General features: G+C 35.2%; 1 protein-coding gene across 5 annotated transcripts in view; it reads left to right on the top strand.

The window, feature by feature from the left end:
* Positions 1-14643, top strand: part of LOC111501902 (transducin-like enhancer protein 4) — a 361306-nt gene that overhangs the window by 189164 nt on the left and 157499 nt on the right. For 4 of the 5 annotated variants that reach the window (XM_074183015.1, XM_074183013.1, XM_074183017.1 and 1 more), the window contains one exon: positions 10706-10849. In XM_074183015.1, the coding sequence (XP_074039116.1) occupies positions 10706-10849 (144 nt within the window). The remainder of the gene's footprint in view (positions 1-10705; positions 10850-14643) is intronic. The other variant, XM_074183014.1, reaches the window with a different exon arrangement.

Below are 14643 nucleotides of genomic sequence, written 5' to 3'. Positions count from 1 at the left end.
GCATTATGTGGGTGGTTGTACGTAAGGGTTAAAAGTGAAAAGAAAAAAATTTAATCGAGCGCGTCAGATTTTTTAAGGGGGTGTTAAGTGCAACAAAAAAAAGCTCTCATTCAATAATCTGACCATTTCGGTGTGACGCAAACTAGCGGCCATTATTATAATGTGCAAAAAACATTCGCTATTTTGAAATACTCAAGCGCGTCAGATTAAGATATATATGGTTCATCTCTATGTTTTAGACGTGCTGTCTCATAATCTGACGATTATCTAGAGGAATTCGCTTAATCTGACAAAAACAATATTTTTTTACATTTTTTTAAAATTCATTGCACTCAATTAATTGAAAGGCTCAAGAAATAGCATGCAAATAAATAAGTGTATGTTTTTCAAGTCGAATACTTGTATTTATAAGAAAATATTTTTTTTTAAATGCTCAAAAAAAATTATAATCAATTGATTAATTAATGAATTTTTGTTATTTCGGCTTGTGGAAATCGTCAGATTATATATTTTTCGTTATCCTTGAATTATTTCCTTCAAAATAATGTCGAAATGACATTATTCGTTTACAACTTTGCTGCTCTCCCCTTTCTTTACGTCACTCTCAAATTGCCAGATTACTGGAATATACACTTTTTAGCAGTTAATTTACTCACCCTACCTTAATCTGAAGCGCTCGAGAATTTCTGATGATCAATTTTTTTTTACTAATCTGATCCTTTATTCTTCACGGGCGGCCTTATATATGGGGCTCATATTTGGTGAAGGTACTTAACAGGGTAAAAGGTATCCCCTGTATATTAATCTGCCGCGCTTTAGTAAATCCCGAAATCCCCGCTCGGGCTCTCCTATTACAAGGGTATATCAAATTGTGGTATAATTAAATGAATCTAGGGATTTTTGAATAATCGCAAACCGAATTCCTTAACAACGTTGTGGAATTCATATTGTTTTTACATACTTTTCATAATATATGATCAACGTCCAAAGTAGGAGGGAATTTTTTGAAATGCAAAAGAAGTTAGCGTCTGTAATATAAAGGAATAAAGTGACGGTGTTTATGCAGATTTCTATTAAAAAAAACTGAATTGAAAAAATGTGAACCAACGGGAATTCGTTTCGTTCAGAAACATTCACCAACGAAGGTATCCCAGTCACCAAGCAGAGTGATAGCCTACATGTAAACTATTCTAGAATGAAATAACAAATTGATCTTCAAATGCATGAAGTTCAGTTCTGGAGCTTATACTAATTAACAAATTTGATTTTTTTGCACTAAAATTTCTAGCGTAGTTGGTAAATGCAACTGCCAGGGAGAGGAGAACGGAGATCGAATCCTGGTTGAGTCACATTTTATGAATTCAGTTTTTCTTTAAAACATTTTATCTTTAATCAAAATGTAATATTTCGTGATTGTTTTCAAAAATAAAATAGTTAATCTTTGGTCGTTAGTGAATTAAAACAAAACGACCGGGGGAGGGATCACACTTCTTCCTTTCAAAGGAACTATTTAAGTAGTCATTATGTCGTAGCGTTACAGAAATATCGATGAGAAATTCGTGTCATCATTCTCAACCGTAATGTCACTCTCTCAAGCGTGGAAAACAGTGAAAATTACTAATTAGACGCCAAAGTTCATTATCGACATCGAGACGACGGCGACTCTGACGAAGCGGCGGATTTTAAGACGCCATTAGCCTCTTCGAACGTGTAATTGTTTTAATTTGTAATTTGTATTAAGAGCCGCCATATTAGATTAACGAAAGTGATAAGATCATCGAAATGGCAGCGTAGTTCCTAGCGTATATGTGAACTTTAGTATTTATCAACAGAACAAGATAGTTTCTAGGTTTCATTTGAATACATCAAATACTTTAGCAACTTACTATTATGCTATTAGTTTCAATCTTGCTTACCTGGTCGCTTGTTTGAACTTATCTCGAAATTAGGGGCGGAACTAAATGCCTTATAAATAACTGCCTTGTCTTTTTTTATTCAGTAAATTTTTTTGGATCATTCGTAGAGCGGTTTATGCTTATTACACTGTATTGGATTATGTTAATCCGACTACAGGGTCTAGAGTTAGTTAATATGTCACGACCAGCGACATCCTTGTCCAAATGAACAGACTACAAAAATTTCTTCATTGTTTTTGTTTGTATTTACACATATCTAGGTTTTTTCTATAAAATTGTATCATTTTGTGATTAGGTTACTGTAAAATCAAATGTTTGATTCATGTAACTTATTCTATTTATTATGTTTGAAAAAAATGGCAGACTCTTTTTCAATCCTGACACTTCCCTAATTTGTTTTTGAAAACAAATGCATTGTGTCGTATAAATTACTCTATTGTGTCTTTGTCCAAAGATTATACTGTAGTGTGAAATAGGTTTACATGAGATTTTGATGCATAGCTTTGTCATGATTAACCACTGTTATTTTCTCTAATTTTTCTCTCGGTAAAATAACCATAACTTATACCAAGAAAAGGTCAACTATAATATTGACAGTAATAACAATTTTTACAGATAATCAATTCAACAAATGATCTTTGCCTCTCGTCACATTTTATTCCAGAGATTCCGTCTTATCGAAAACATAAAAGCAACTGGAATAGTTATTCCAGTTTCGGGAATATTAGATCTACACATTTATCTGGGGTGATCCAATGATGAGCAGTGTCTTGCAACTGATTTTTTATTCTTTCTCAGATTATTTTTTAGCCTTTATATTCTACCAAATAATTTGATATGTTCAAGTTACCATTGAAGTAAAACAAAAATGCATTGGGCCTTGATGGAAATCCTGGATAACCACGCGCTTCTCCACTTACGATAGTTGCTAGATAAGACAGTGATTATTTGAAATATTTGCATTTACATCTTAGACATGAAAGCAAGCGAGGAAAAATAACTGCAGTCAATTCTTCTTTATTTAAGTTCATATTGAGATACCTTTTCAAAAAAAGTAAAGATTGATTCATGTTTATTCCAAAATACAAGAACCAATTGCTTTTTATCAGTTTTTCGATTTTTAATATTGTAGTTTGCATCAGTGGAATCTTTTTACACGCTTTATATTAGCTTCACTTGTATGTATGTTTGTTTGTCAGTTTGTTTGTAACTCTCAAGCTCGGGATCTGTATTTGACAGAATTATCGACTTTATTGCTTGATCTATTCGCGGGTAGATGACACTGTACGTAACCTCCTTGATATATTGACATTATTGATTGATCTATTCGAGGGCAGATGGCGCTATACGTAACCTCCTTAACACTAAACAATGTACGGCTGATTGATCCTAAAGTTTAGATAAAATAAATATAGTTTAAAAAGATTAGAAAACACGCTTTTATAGCATACGAAACTAAAAATATAAAAATAAATGTAGTTTAAAAAACTGAAAAACACGCTTTTAAAGAACATCGAACTGAAAAGTTAAAAATATTTTTTTTAAATAAGCTTAAAACAATAACGAACGAAAAATACTACCTAGTATTATTGAAAAAAGGTGGGCGCTTTTTGCCAAAATTTTTGTAAATCAAGCACCCGTCGCTTTTTTCACAATGATACTAGTATTTTTCGTTCGTTATTGTTTTAAGCTTATTTAAAAAAATATTTTTAACTTTTTAGTTAGATGTTCTTTAAAAGCGTGTTTTTTAGTTTTTTAAACTATATTTAGCTCAGCTTGGATTCATGTAGGAACGAAGAGCATTCATATTGTCAAAGAGGTTAGCTGTCCTAACATATTAGCTATAAGTTATAAGTAGTTAGTTAAGTACTATTAGTTTAACAAATTTGGACCCATATACTTATGCCGGTAGGAGATTTGTTGAATACTATTCCCTTTATAATGTAGAGTGTATATTGTTCTTTTTTATCAGTTCCTTTTGAATGTGAATTGAATGTTCACCCATGTTTTTTAAGTGTGACTATGGTTAGAATTATTAGGAATAAGGTGGGATGTATTTTTGAGCCGCCTCTTTCAAACAATTCTTCTAAATATATTCCTATGGGAAAATTTTTACAACACATATCTCTTGAAATATGCGGTGAAACAATTATTACCCCCCAAAGCGGTTCATAATTTGATCCTTGCAGCATCCCCGAATTTATCAGTATTCTCTGCTTCTTGCCAGAATTTTATAACATTAAAATGACACTTTTGTCTTACCAATATCTCGAAACAATTGTACAAGGAACAATTTTCCAGTTCTTTTCCAATAGGCTCATTTAGTTATAAAATTATTTATTAATCCAAGCTAAAAAACTCATTAGGCATGAAAGAAATGACACATGTTTTCAAATTGGATCTCTAGATCGTATCATTTCATTCAACCTAAATTACGGAATTCCCTGCAAAAATAATTTTCTTACTCCTCTTTCAGATGAAAGTTTCATTACGGAAAATGTCTCTCGAGAAGAATTCAAATGTACACTTATTAAGATGAAACAAACCAGAAAACTCAATCGTTTTAGCCCCTTGCTCTTCCCTTCAACCTGCTACCACCCTTTTTCCACCCCCCCTCGTCGTACTGTTCGTTGCAGAGGAAGAATTCAATTTCTTTTTTCTGCCAACATGCGCTTGCCATACCTCTCCATACTTATCGTGCATGGAACATAATAAGAACAAGTACATTTCATGCCGCTACAATCTAATCCGTATATTCCAGCGGAGGCATATCAGGTGCAACTGTGCACGTAACAAAATACTTTATTACCCAGTCGGGTATAGTGGCGGGCACGCAAATTGAATATCGGCTGTGACTGGTGGCACGCCGTGACGTTCAAAGTTTTGTTGTGGCTCAAATGTAGAAACCAGCAAACTTGTTGGTCAAAACAAGTGACAGTGAATACGATACCTTTAACAGCGAACCAGAAATTCCCGGAATATTTGGGATCTGTTATTTTTTTATTGTGACTTGTAAGAATTTCAACTGTAATGAGTATTTACCGAAAGAATGGTTCTTTTACACATGATACCACAGTTGAAAAAAAAGCAAAATTTCAGTTGAACGGATGAACCCTTTATTTATATAACACATTTTCAATATCGTATCGAATACAAAAAATGGCGACTAGAAAATGACTGGCTAGCTTAAAATGTCATTTCAAAAAAATATTCGTTTATCATTGTCAGCGCTAGGAATCGCACGTTAAAAGATAAGACCCTACTATATCCCTACCTCGCACTTCTGAGGGTTTTCGTTCGTAGGGGGACGTCTGTCTAATTCAGAACTTAGATCTCTACGACGAATATCGTGTTACCCTGATGGTCATGGAGAATTACATTAGGCTCATTAGCTTGTATCATAAGTTTCGTAAACTGTCAAGTGAAAATGTCAGTAAATTGTCATTCGAATACGTAATAATGGATTTTCATCAAGGAGGGCATCTCAAACACTAGTTTCCTTACCTTTTGTTTCATACATCGTAAGAATAGTATGTTCTGCGTGGTGTCATTGGAAAGATGATTTCTGAAATAGTCTAGACAATATTTCTGAATTTTCTGGAAATACTTGTTATCCTTATGAGAGGTAGGGAATGTATCTCTTGATTGATAACCTCTGAAACCACTTTTGATATTTTCAGTAATCGGTTATGTACCTAATAGATGTGATCGAGAGTCCAGATATTGTGCTGTCTACCAATTTCATTATGAATTTTGTCTTATTTCAAAGTTTAATGAAAAAATATCCACTTAATAGTTCACTCTTGCTCTAGTGGTCTCTGTGTCACTAGAATTTGTACACCTGTAAATAAAGTATCGTGTAAATTTGGCGAAGATTTTTTGTTGAATCAAATTAAAGCGTTGTATTCTAGTGCATTCACCATTTCTTCCATTACTAACCGAAATATTTACTTTCGTACTTTACCTCATCAAATTTTGCTACATCGTGAATATCGTCGTACTATTAGTCACTCCCCTGCTATTTCCTCTGATAGCTGTTTACTCTAAGTGATTGCATCTTATGAATCCGAATTTATGCAGTGTAAATAAAATATTCCGGCTTCCAGGAAGCGTGATATTACATTGAAATGTTTATACGAGTATGAAAACATGTTTATAGGAATTATTATCAGCATTTCCATATGAATAGCTTGGCATGCGTTCTCGAAGAAGTGCATATCGAGCACCGGAGAGACCGGAGGAATAAATATACCGATTTATTGTAATAGTTGCATCTCGACTTTCTCTAGCAATCGCAGACTGTTTATGATTATCGAAGCAGATTGAGATAGAAATGCGAAGGTGTTCATATATGGAGTTTCGCAAGAACAGGTCTAGTTGGGAAGTAAATTCATGAAGAACACAACAAACGGCAAATAAGAGCTTTTTTGGCTCTCTACTTTCCATGATTATACATTGGAAAGTTTCTGAAAAACGAAGAAAACAGTTGAATAATGATATAAATGAGTAATGATATAAAACTTCTCTTACATGGAAAAGCTGTCAATCTCTAGTGTACTTCGAAGTTTCAGGTGTAAACACTGGTATCAAATTCCTTATCAGCACCTTTTTGAATAACTTAAAAAATACATAAAATTACGATTTGATGTCACTGTAAGAGACACACTTGCTCTTGTTATGCTGACAGTTCGTAAAAACTTTCACACGTTGAGTTAATTCAATGCTAGAGGTATATGAATTTCTTTAAAATTGAAAAGGGAATATTGTTTGCAGAATCAGAGCGATGAAATGACAGGAAAAGGTTGATTTGCGGTATGTTTGGAAAATATACCACCTTTTGTTGTTTACGTCGTAGTGGTCTAATTTGTAAAACACCTTACTAGTCATATTTCGTAGGTAAAGATTAACTCCAACATCTTGATAGCATTGTACATTTGCTAATCGTATTTTATTGATCACATCATATGTAGTGCGTAGTGTTGCCGAAGTTTTGTGGTGATGATTGTATAAAATACTTCAACGCTCGTATTGTTTTCCCTGACAGGTGATAATAGTTCAAGACGATGAACTCATTGATTTATCGTGATATCATAAGTACTTTATACAAAATACATTTTTATGTCGAAACATTGCAAGATTGAGAGAGGATGATCTGTGTTTCACTCTTTTTTTTTTAAATATAATACCTACCATCTGATTTAGAATGTATAATGGACATTTCCGAGACGTTTTCTTAAAACTACAATGAAAAAGAAGATTGGGGAACCAACGCTGACGTCAAATAATGTTTCGGCTCATATAGGACCTCCAATTTGACACTGACCTATTTTTTATACTCACAAAAAAACAATAATATAAGTTATATAACAATGTTTAACAATGTTCCAAGAGTTTGAAATGGACCAATTTTCAACACGTATCTACTGAACCCTATAGGTTAATCCTGATATTGATATACAAGGTCCGGCTAGTGAATAACGAGACTGCGCGCCTAGAGGACGACCTAGAGGGGTGGGGAAAAACGAATAGTTTTTCTTCTCTATTCACGTACCAAAACACATGTTTGACACTATTTTAGTATTTGTACATTAGCGGTTTGAAACGAACGTGCCGAAAACCATGTGTTACGAAAAACAGGAGCATTGTATCAATCTCAAATGTTTCGTTAAATTGTGAAAAAAACTCCGACTGAGTACTATAAATTGTTGCAAGAGGCCTATGGGGACAATTCTCTCGTGCGCGTGTTTTTGAGTGGTGTAAGCGCTTCAGTGAGGGCCGAGCAAGGATGTCCATATCAAAATTCAACGCAATGTCGATCGAGTTCGTAAGAAGCACCCGGAGTTGTGGAAGAACAACTGGTGTATTTTGCACCAGGACAACGCACCTGCCCATAACGCGCTCTCTGTGAAGCAGTATTTGGCCGATAAACGCACTTCAGTACTCGAACACGCGCCGTACTAGCCAGATTTAGTACCGTGCGACTTTTTTTGTTTTCAAAGATAAAATCTGCTTTGAAAAGGACCCGATTTGAATCGATGGAAGTGGTAAAAGCAAAAAAAGGCAAAGCTCCTAAAGGCCCTCACCAAAGAAGACTTCCAACACTGCTTCGATCAATGGAAAAAAATGTATGGAAAGGTGTGTGGCGAAGGGAGGGTAGTATATTGAAGGGGAGCATTCGAATGTAGAATAATTTTTATAATTCAACCATTTTTTCTAACCTGTCTCGTGCTTAATAGATGTAATATCATTTTGCAATGTTATTATTTTGGCAATTAGAAACGCAAAGTTCAAATCGCAGTCAACCTAGAAATTTTCAATTTTTCTCTTAAGCGTTAGGTTTGTTATTCATTTCCTGATTCGTTGTTTCTCCCCTTCAAGGACTATAATTGTAAACATTTGTAGTTCGATACCTTCGTTTACAAGAGCAATCCTACCCCTTTGATAGCTCCATTGTAATTTCCGCTTTCGAAAAAATCATCAACTCCCAGGTCGCATATGTCCCATTTCGTCCTTTTTTTTTCCTTCGAACATGCAATCGAAAATTCAACAACGTCCGCTCTGTACGGCACATTACCCAAATGCTCGCAAAGTAAATTTCAAACGGTTTTTATTGTCAATTACGAACGGGGAAACAACGTATTGTAGGAGCGAAATCAAACTTCCGACGGACCGGAAAAATAAACACGAAGCGCGCCCATGTTTGCTCTGGGATAAGTAAACACTCGTCAGCAAAAGCTCTACAGTCAGGAAAAATGTATAAAAAAGTTACAATAGCAGTAGGGTATTTATTTTTCGAGGATCGCACACACCGGGGACGGGCTTGATATGACTGTGTTGACAATTCGAAGGTTAATCCTCCAATTTTGCGAGCTGATCTTGTATTCAGCGTTTGAATACACGAGGACGTCCTTTAGTCTGACAATCTCGTTGTTAACTCGTGCATAACTGTAGTTGAAGTGTTCAGCTGGGACATGGAAAAATCCCCAGTCTGCGAGACACTGATGAGAACAGAAATCAAGTTCACGTTCAAGTATCATTGAAATTGAAACTAGTAGTATTTTCCTCCTATCGTACAAAAAGATAACTCAACTAACTGTACTATGTTTTCCCAATAGTTGGATCGGTAGTCGAGATAGAGGTTAAGAGGTGTGCTTGTTCTCCAGATTTGTTCCCACTTGATATTTTTTGTGATTTAATCAAATCACCTCGAAAACGATACTGTTTTGAAATCATTCCAGCAACGCCTCTTCATAATTGTCAAAAAGAAAGGAGCGCACAGTTTGAATCGTTTAATTGACACGGTGACATGGAAATGGCCGATATTTGTTGAGAATCCATGATTACTTCATCATGAGATTTCACTAAAAAACTCACAAAACTGTATTGTATTCGCAAAACGCTATTATATAACGATGAAACACGTGTTACAGTTTTGTAAATATGCCAAATTTTCCAATTCTGGAATATACAGTAGGAAAACAAAAAGTACTGTTCCTTTTTTATTAGGACTATTTAAATGGGCAACTTATAATGGGTGATTCCTTTTTTCGGTTCATATAAAAAATTAAGGTGGGTGATGGTTCTCGAAGACGAAACGTCGAATGAAAAATCTGTAAAAGCCATCTTGAACAGCTTGTAAAAGTGGCAATGAGAAAGCGTGTTTTGCTTTTCAATGTATCCTTTTATAACGCCAAAAAAAGAATAAACTGAAATTGGTGAATTTTGGTTTTTTCAATAACTTCGGAACTGACCAGAATTTGCAAATATTCGAATGAGCTCTAAAATGGGCAACTTTTTCTTGATGCTACTAAATCAAATCATTATCAAATATTTTAGACAACACACATTGCTAAAGAATAGCCAAATAAGTAGATAAATAGTTCTCTATTTCCAATAGGACCCAATAAAAGGAAATGTATAAACTAGACACTTGTCGCGTGTTTCACTAATTAGTTTTAATATAGATTTTCGTCAAGTATCGGCCACTTCTATTCAATTATAAAGAATGTCGCAAGGTCGCTTGCATAGTCAGAACAACAATAATACAGAAAGAAGAAGAAACTCAAATTAGGCAATACGAAAAAGTTTCTACACGATTTCCAAAAAACTGTAAAAATTTTAATCGGGGTGCTATTACACGTGTAGCTTTCACTTATGCGGTTATCCCAATATCAGTGTGAAGGTTCATTAAAAACAGATTAGGAAATATGTATCACAATTGAAAAAATCAATGAACGAATAAACATTAGATGAAATAGATTGCATTAGAGGAATCAGAAATATTTTAGTTAAAAATTATACCTAGACATCTATCAACTGAAAATAATTTCAGTTGCTCTTTGATTGCGTTCTCATGTGATCTTTCAAGTAGTCTGGTAGATAAATTTTTATACCAATTCTACCTGACGCTTTCTAGGATTCATTGCTCGAATCAAGGTAAACTTAGATCTTATCTGAACACATATAGATACATTTCAAAGATGTAGAGGTCCACAACAGCATTAGGTCTATTTTTTTATGCAAGAAACCGACTTTGTATGCAGCGATATCTGCACGTAATTTCTCACAATAATCTCCAATACTATTGGTCGACGGATCTCAGCTCTCGACCGTTCAGTTTGAACATCATATGAATCTGGATTATGCACTGACTTGTACAATGTCGTGAAAAAAGTAAAAATGAGAAACGATAAATATACAGTATATACTAGTATTGTCATTCTTAATATCATGATCAATTTAATCTGTTTATCTCTGCCATTCAAATTAATGGGTGTATTTTGTTTCAGACTGAAATAGCCAAGAGACTGAACGCTATCATTGCCCAAATCCTCCCTTTTCTATCACAAGAACATCAACAGCAAGTCGCCACAGCTGTCGAAAGGGCGAAACAAGTTACCATGACAGAACTGAACGCAGTCATAGGGGTAAGCGTAAGTATTGATACCGGTATAGGGGCTACAAGGAATTACTAAGAAACATTTTTGAAATGTGTTTCATGTGTTATGATGAAATGATATCGAAAGCTATGAAGAAGATACTTTGGAAATTTTTATGTATATCTTTGTATGATAAATTATTGAATGAAAGGAACAATTCGATGTTATTTCTTTATGGGTGAAATACTGACATTTCTGATTGTGTAGTGGACCGTTTATCTTAAGATTTCAACAATGTGCAGACTAAAAATATCATAATGCAGTTGAATTATTTTCAGCAGAAAATTAAATCGAGATGATAGAATGAACTTACCAAAATTGATAACTAACAATGTTTTATTGATGTATTTTGTTGTATTTTTTGTATTACATTTGCAGCTTTCTTGATTTATAAGTGTATTTTTTAAATTGACTCTACAGTGGGGGAAAATGGAAATAACTTAACACCCGAAAGTTCATTTACCAACTTTTTACTTCAAATATTTCCATATAGTAAAAGATTTCAAAAACGGTTTCAAAAACGATTTTCAGTGTAATCTGTTTAAAAAAATCTGTTTTACGTTAACCACCTGTCGCACCCCTACGAACGACAACCTTCAGAAGTCGAAACTTAAGGAAACGTTAAGGATTAACGAGGTATCACCTTTTAACGTGTGATGCGTTGACATAAATCGTCTGTATATGCTTATTGAGTTTAATAAATTATAATCTTTGAGGTCTTTTCCCATCGATTTATCTACAAAGAAGATCTCTTTCAAATACTGACCAATGCCGGTACCCAATCTTGTTGAAAAGTCATCTGTTTCCCATTGTAACGTCCCTTATTTTCAAGAATGTCTGTCAGCATATGTCATAGTCAAAAATTACTATAAAGTCATTACCTCCACTTCCAAGGAAAGACTGCAAAATCAGTAAGTTTATTTCCAATTGCAAGCATCGAATTGCATTCACATTACATTCTACATTGTTGCAGTTGGGTCGACGAAAGTACGCATACGTCATCAATTTGTTCATCCAATTTAAATCTAGAAACTTTTGGATCAGTTGGTCAGTACTTTATTGATCATTCTGTAAAAACATTTTTGATATTCTATTTTTCACCTCTGACAAATCTCTTCCAGCCAGCAAAACATCAGAAATTCATTTCAAATTTGAGGTTAAAATTTATAATTACGATATAAAATTCACTTGAGTATTGATAGATATAAAGTACCTATTTATTAGTTATGAAAACAACTTTCTGTGTAGTACAAACAAAATTCAAAACATAAAAACGTTGTTGACCCATCTCTTTTTGATCTACTGAGTGCAAGTTATCCAAATCCAAACTCAAATATTAACTATTCTGTCCCCTTTCTTTTTCCAATATAGAAAACTTTGTTTTATTGCGTAATTTGTCGATGACGCAAGTGCATTTTTCAAATTTTCCCTTTTTCCCTACTGTAACAGACAGGTTGAACATTTTTTGATGGAAACAGTGCCAATTAGAAAGTTTTTGCCAGATTCTCGTCTTCGCATCTTCTTCGAAGAACTTTAAAAAAATCGATTACTTTTGGGTCGCCCAAGGGGGTAGAAGGTAAAAATTGCTTGAAAGAAGCCTCCTTCAAAATTGAAATTGGGTTATTTTTCTAAACGCCAACTATGAGAAATCAGCCTTGTTTCGTTATCTTTGGCTCACCCTGTATATTTAGGGAACAAAAACCACTCATGGGGAATTCTAGTGAAGCTGGTGAATTCCGATGGTAATCGACTCCCACTAACCGAAACCACCTACCTTCCATTTTACCTTTACTCGCAACTAATAAAACAAATGAACATCGAACGGTTATAAAAAATGGCGGGCGTTAAACAGCCGACGTTTTAGCGCCTACGCACACAATCCGAGCGATGTTTACAAACTCCTCGACAACTACGATGAGAAACCCACAATGTGAATAAGGAATTAAAGACAATTAGCTGTCTATGCCGCAACGAACAATTGCTCCGAAGTATACATACAGTGAGTAACAGTATTAATTCTGTTTGTTGAACGTTGTTTGCGTTCGTCGTTACGAAAAGTATCGTTCACTTCGCGCCGGGACGTTAATCGACAGGAACAAATTTGGAATTTCAACGGATTTGTTGGCGACTAGGTTAATTGGCTGGAATATTCAAGGGGTGAAAGTTTTAAAATTTATATAATTTAGGTTGTTCAAACGCAGACGAGAAAGATACAATGAATTATATGTTCCTTGCTTTTTCCTTACGTAGATTCCGTCTATGGAATCAACAAAAGGTTCAAACCATGAATAGCATAATGAATTAGGCTTTCCAAGCTTCAAGATCGATCGATCTGTCCTGTCTTTCTCAGCGCTATTTTGACTTTGGTCTCAACGATTCTTGAACAACAATCATAAGGGTACGTACACAATGGCCCCGAGATGGGCACATACAAGGTATATATTGATGGTGATGATCGGTATATATTGGCCTGTTTCCATAGCGGTGTTTGATTGAACACTTCCTCAGTGGTCCAATGGAGAGATTAACTCCGAATGTGATGGAGCAATACATTGCGAACTCCTCGTAAGTAGGCTCATTAACCACTCTACCAATGAGGAGGTCGCAACGCAGTGCTACCAACCACTGCTGAAGATGCCCAGCGTAGTTATGCACGAAAAGTTCGGAGTTAATCTCTCCATTGGACCACGGCTACGCAGCCCGAATAATCAAAGTTCGAATTTGACTTTCGACCGTGAGGCTTTAAAACTTTAAGTTCACCTCCTCAATAAGTATTTATGTATACAGTGATTTTCATCTCGACGAAACTGTACAGTTTGCCGTCGACTGTGTGTTGATACTAGACAGTGATACACGTGTATGGTGGATGCCAACCATGCGTGCACAAACCATTCCAATTCGCTAGGAGCTGTACAAAAAATCGAGGTGACACTTTTTTTACTTTCCATTCCGGCTCACAGGTAACCTACCGGGCTCTGCTCTGTAAAGTTCCGTTATTCATAACGAAATAATTATTATGAGACGGTAAGTGATTAAGCAACCATTTAAATTACCGGTTCCTCTGTGCTTGTACCCTTAGTGAGTACCTGAAGGCGATAGCATATCCCCTGACGAACATGTCATTCATGAAATGGAAAGAAGACGGTGCTAAGTCAAGACTTGACATCTACTGCCGAGCGAGATTAGTCCTGTCTTTCACTGCAGTTTTCACTGCAAGACAACTAGAACCATTAGATGAAACCAGAGCGCAAACACCAACACCAAACATCGCCGTTTCGACCTACCATAGGTCTCATCAGTGGTGCTAGATTAAACCACGAATAAATTGGTATCCTTGAGCGACAAGCTTTAGTAAGTGAAGACGATGACATCTATCCTCAGGAAGATGCTAGAGACCACCACGAAAACCCTTGTTTATCTTGAGCAAGCCTGAAAGTGGATAACATAGATGGGACTAGTAAGGAAGAATGTTCATGCTTACTTAGACTCCAGGTTTGATTCTTGAAGATGGTTGAGTCCTGTACAGATATCAACAGGTTTGTCTGGTGTTCTATAATATATCTTGAGAATCAAAAAGTTGCAAAGAGAAGAAAAGATTGACGGTACGAGCTGTATGTGTATGAGATGCATTCTTGAAGATATATTGGTGTATACGACTATTATAAACACAGTAGAAGTTCAGGGAACACAGGTAGCAAAATTTGGAATCTTGAAATGGACAATTCACCATGTCGTCTGGATCATAAAGAAAATAAAGTACAGACGACTCGGTCATTCTAACTCCAGAG

The sequence above is a fragment of the Leptinotarsa decemlineata genome, unplaced genomic scaffold, assembly GCF_025532065.1.
Source record: "Leptinotarsa decemlineata unplaced genomic scaffold, Ldec_3_MD MMD2_tig00026330_RagTag_RagTag, whole genome shotgun sequence".
NCBI classification, from domain to species: domain Eukaryota; kingdom Metazoa; phylum Arthropoda; class Insecta; order Coleoptera; family Chrysomelidae; genus Leptinotarsa; species Leptinotarsa decemlineata.
This window is presented reverse-complemented; position numbering and strand designations above follow the sequence as displayed.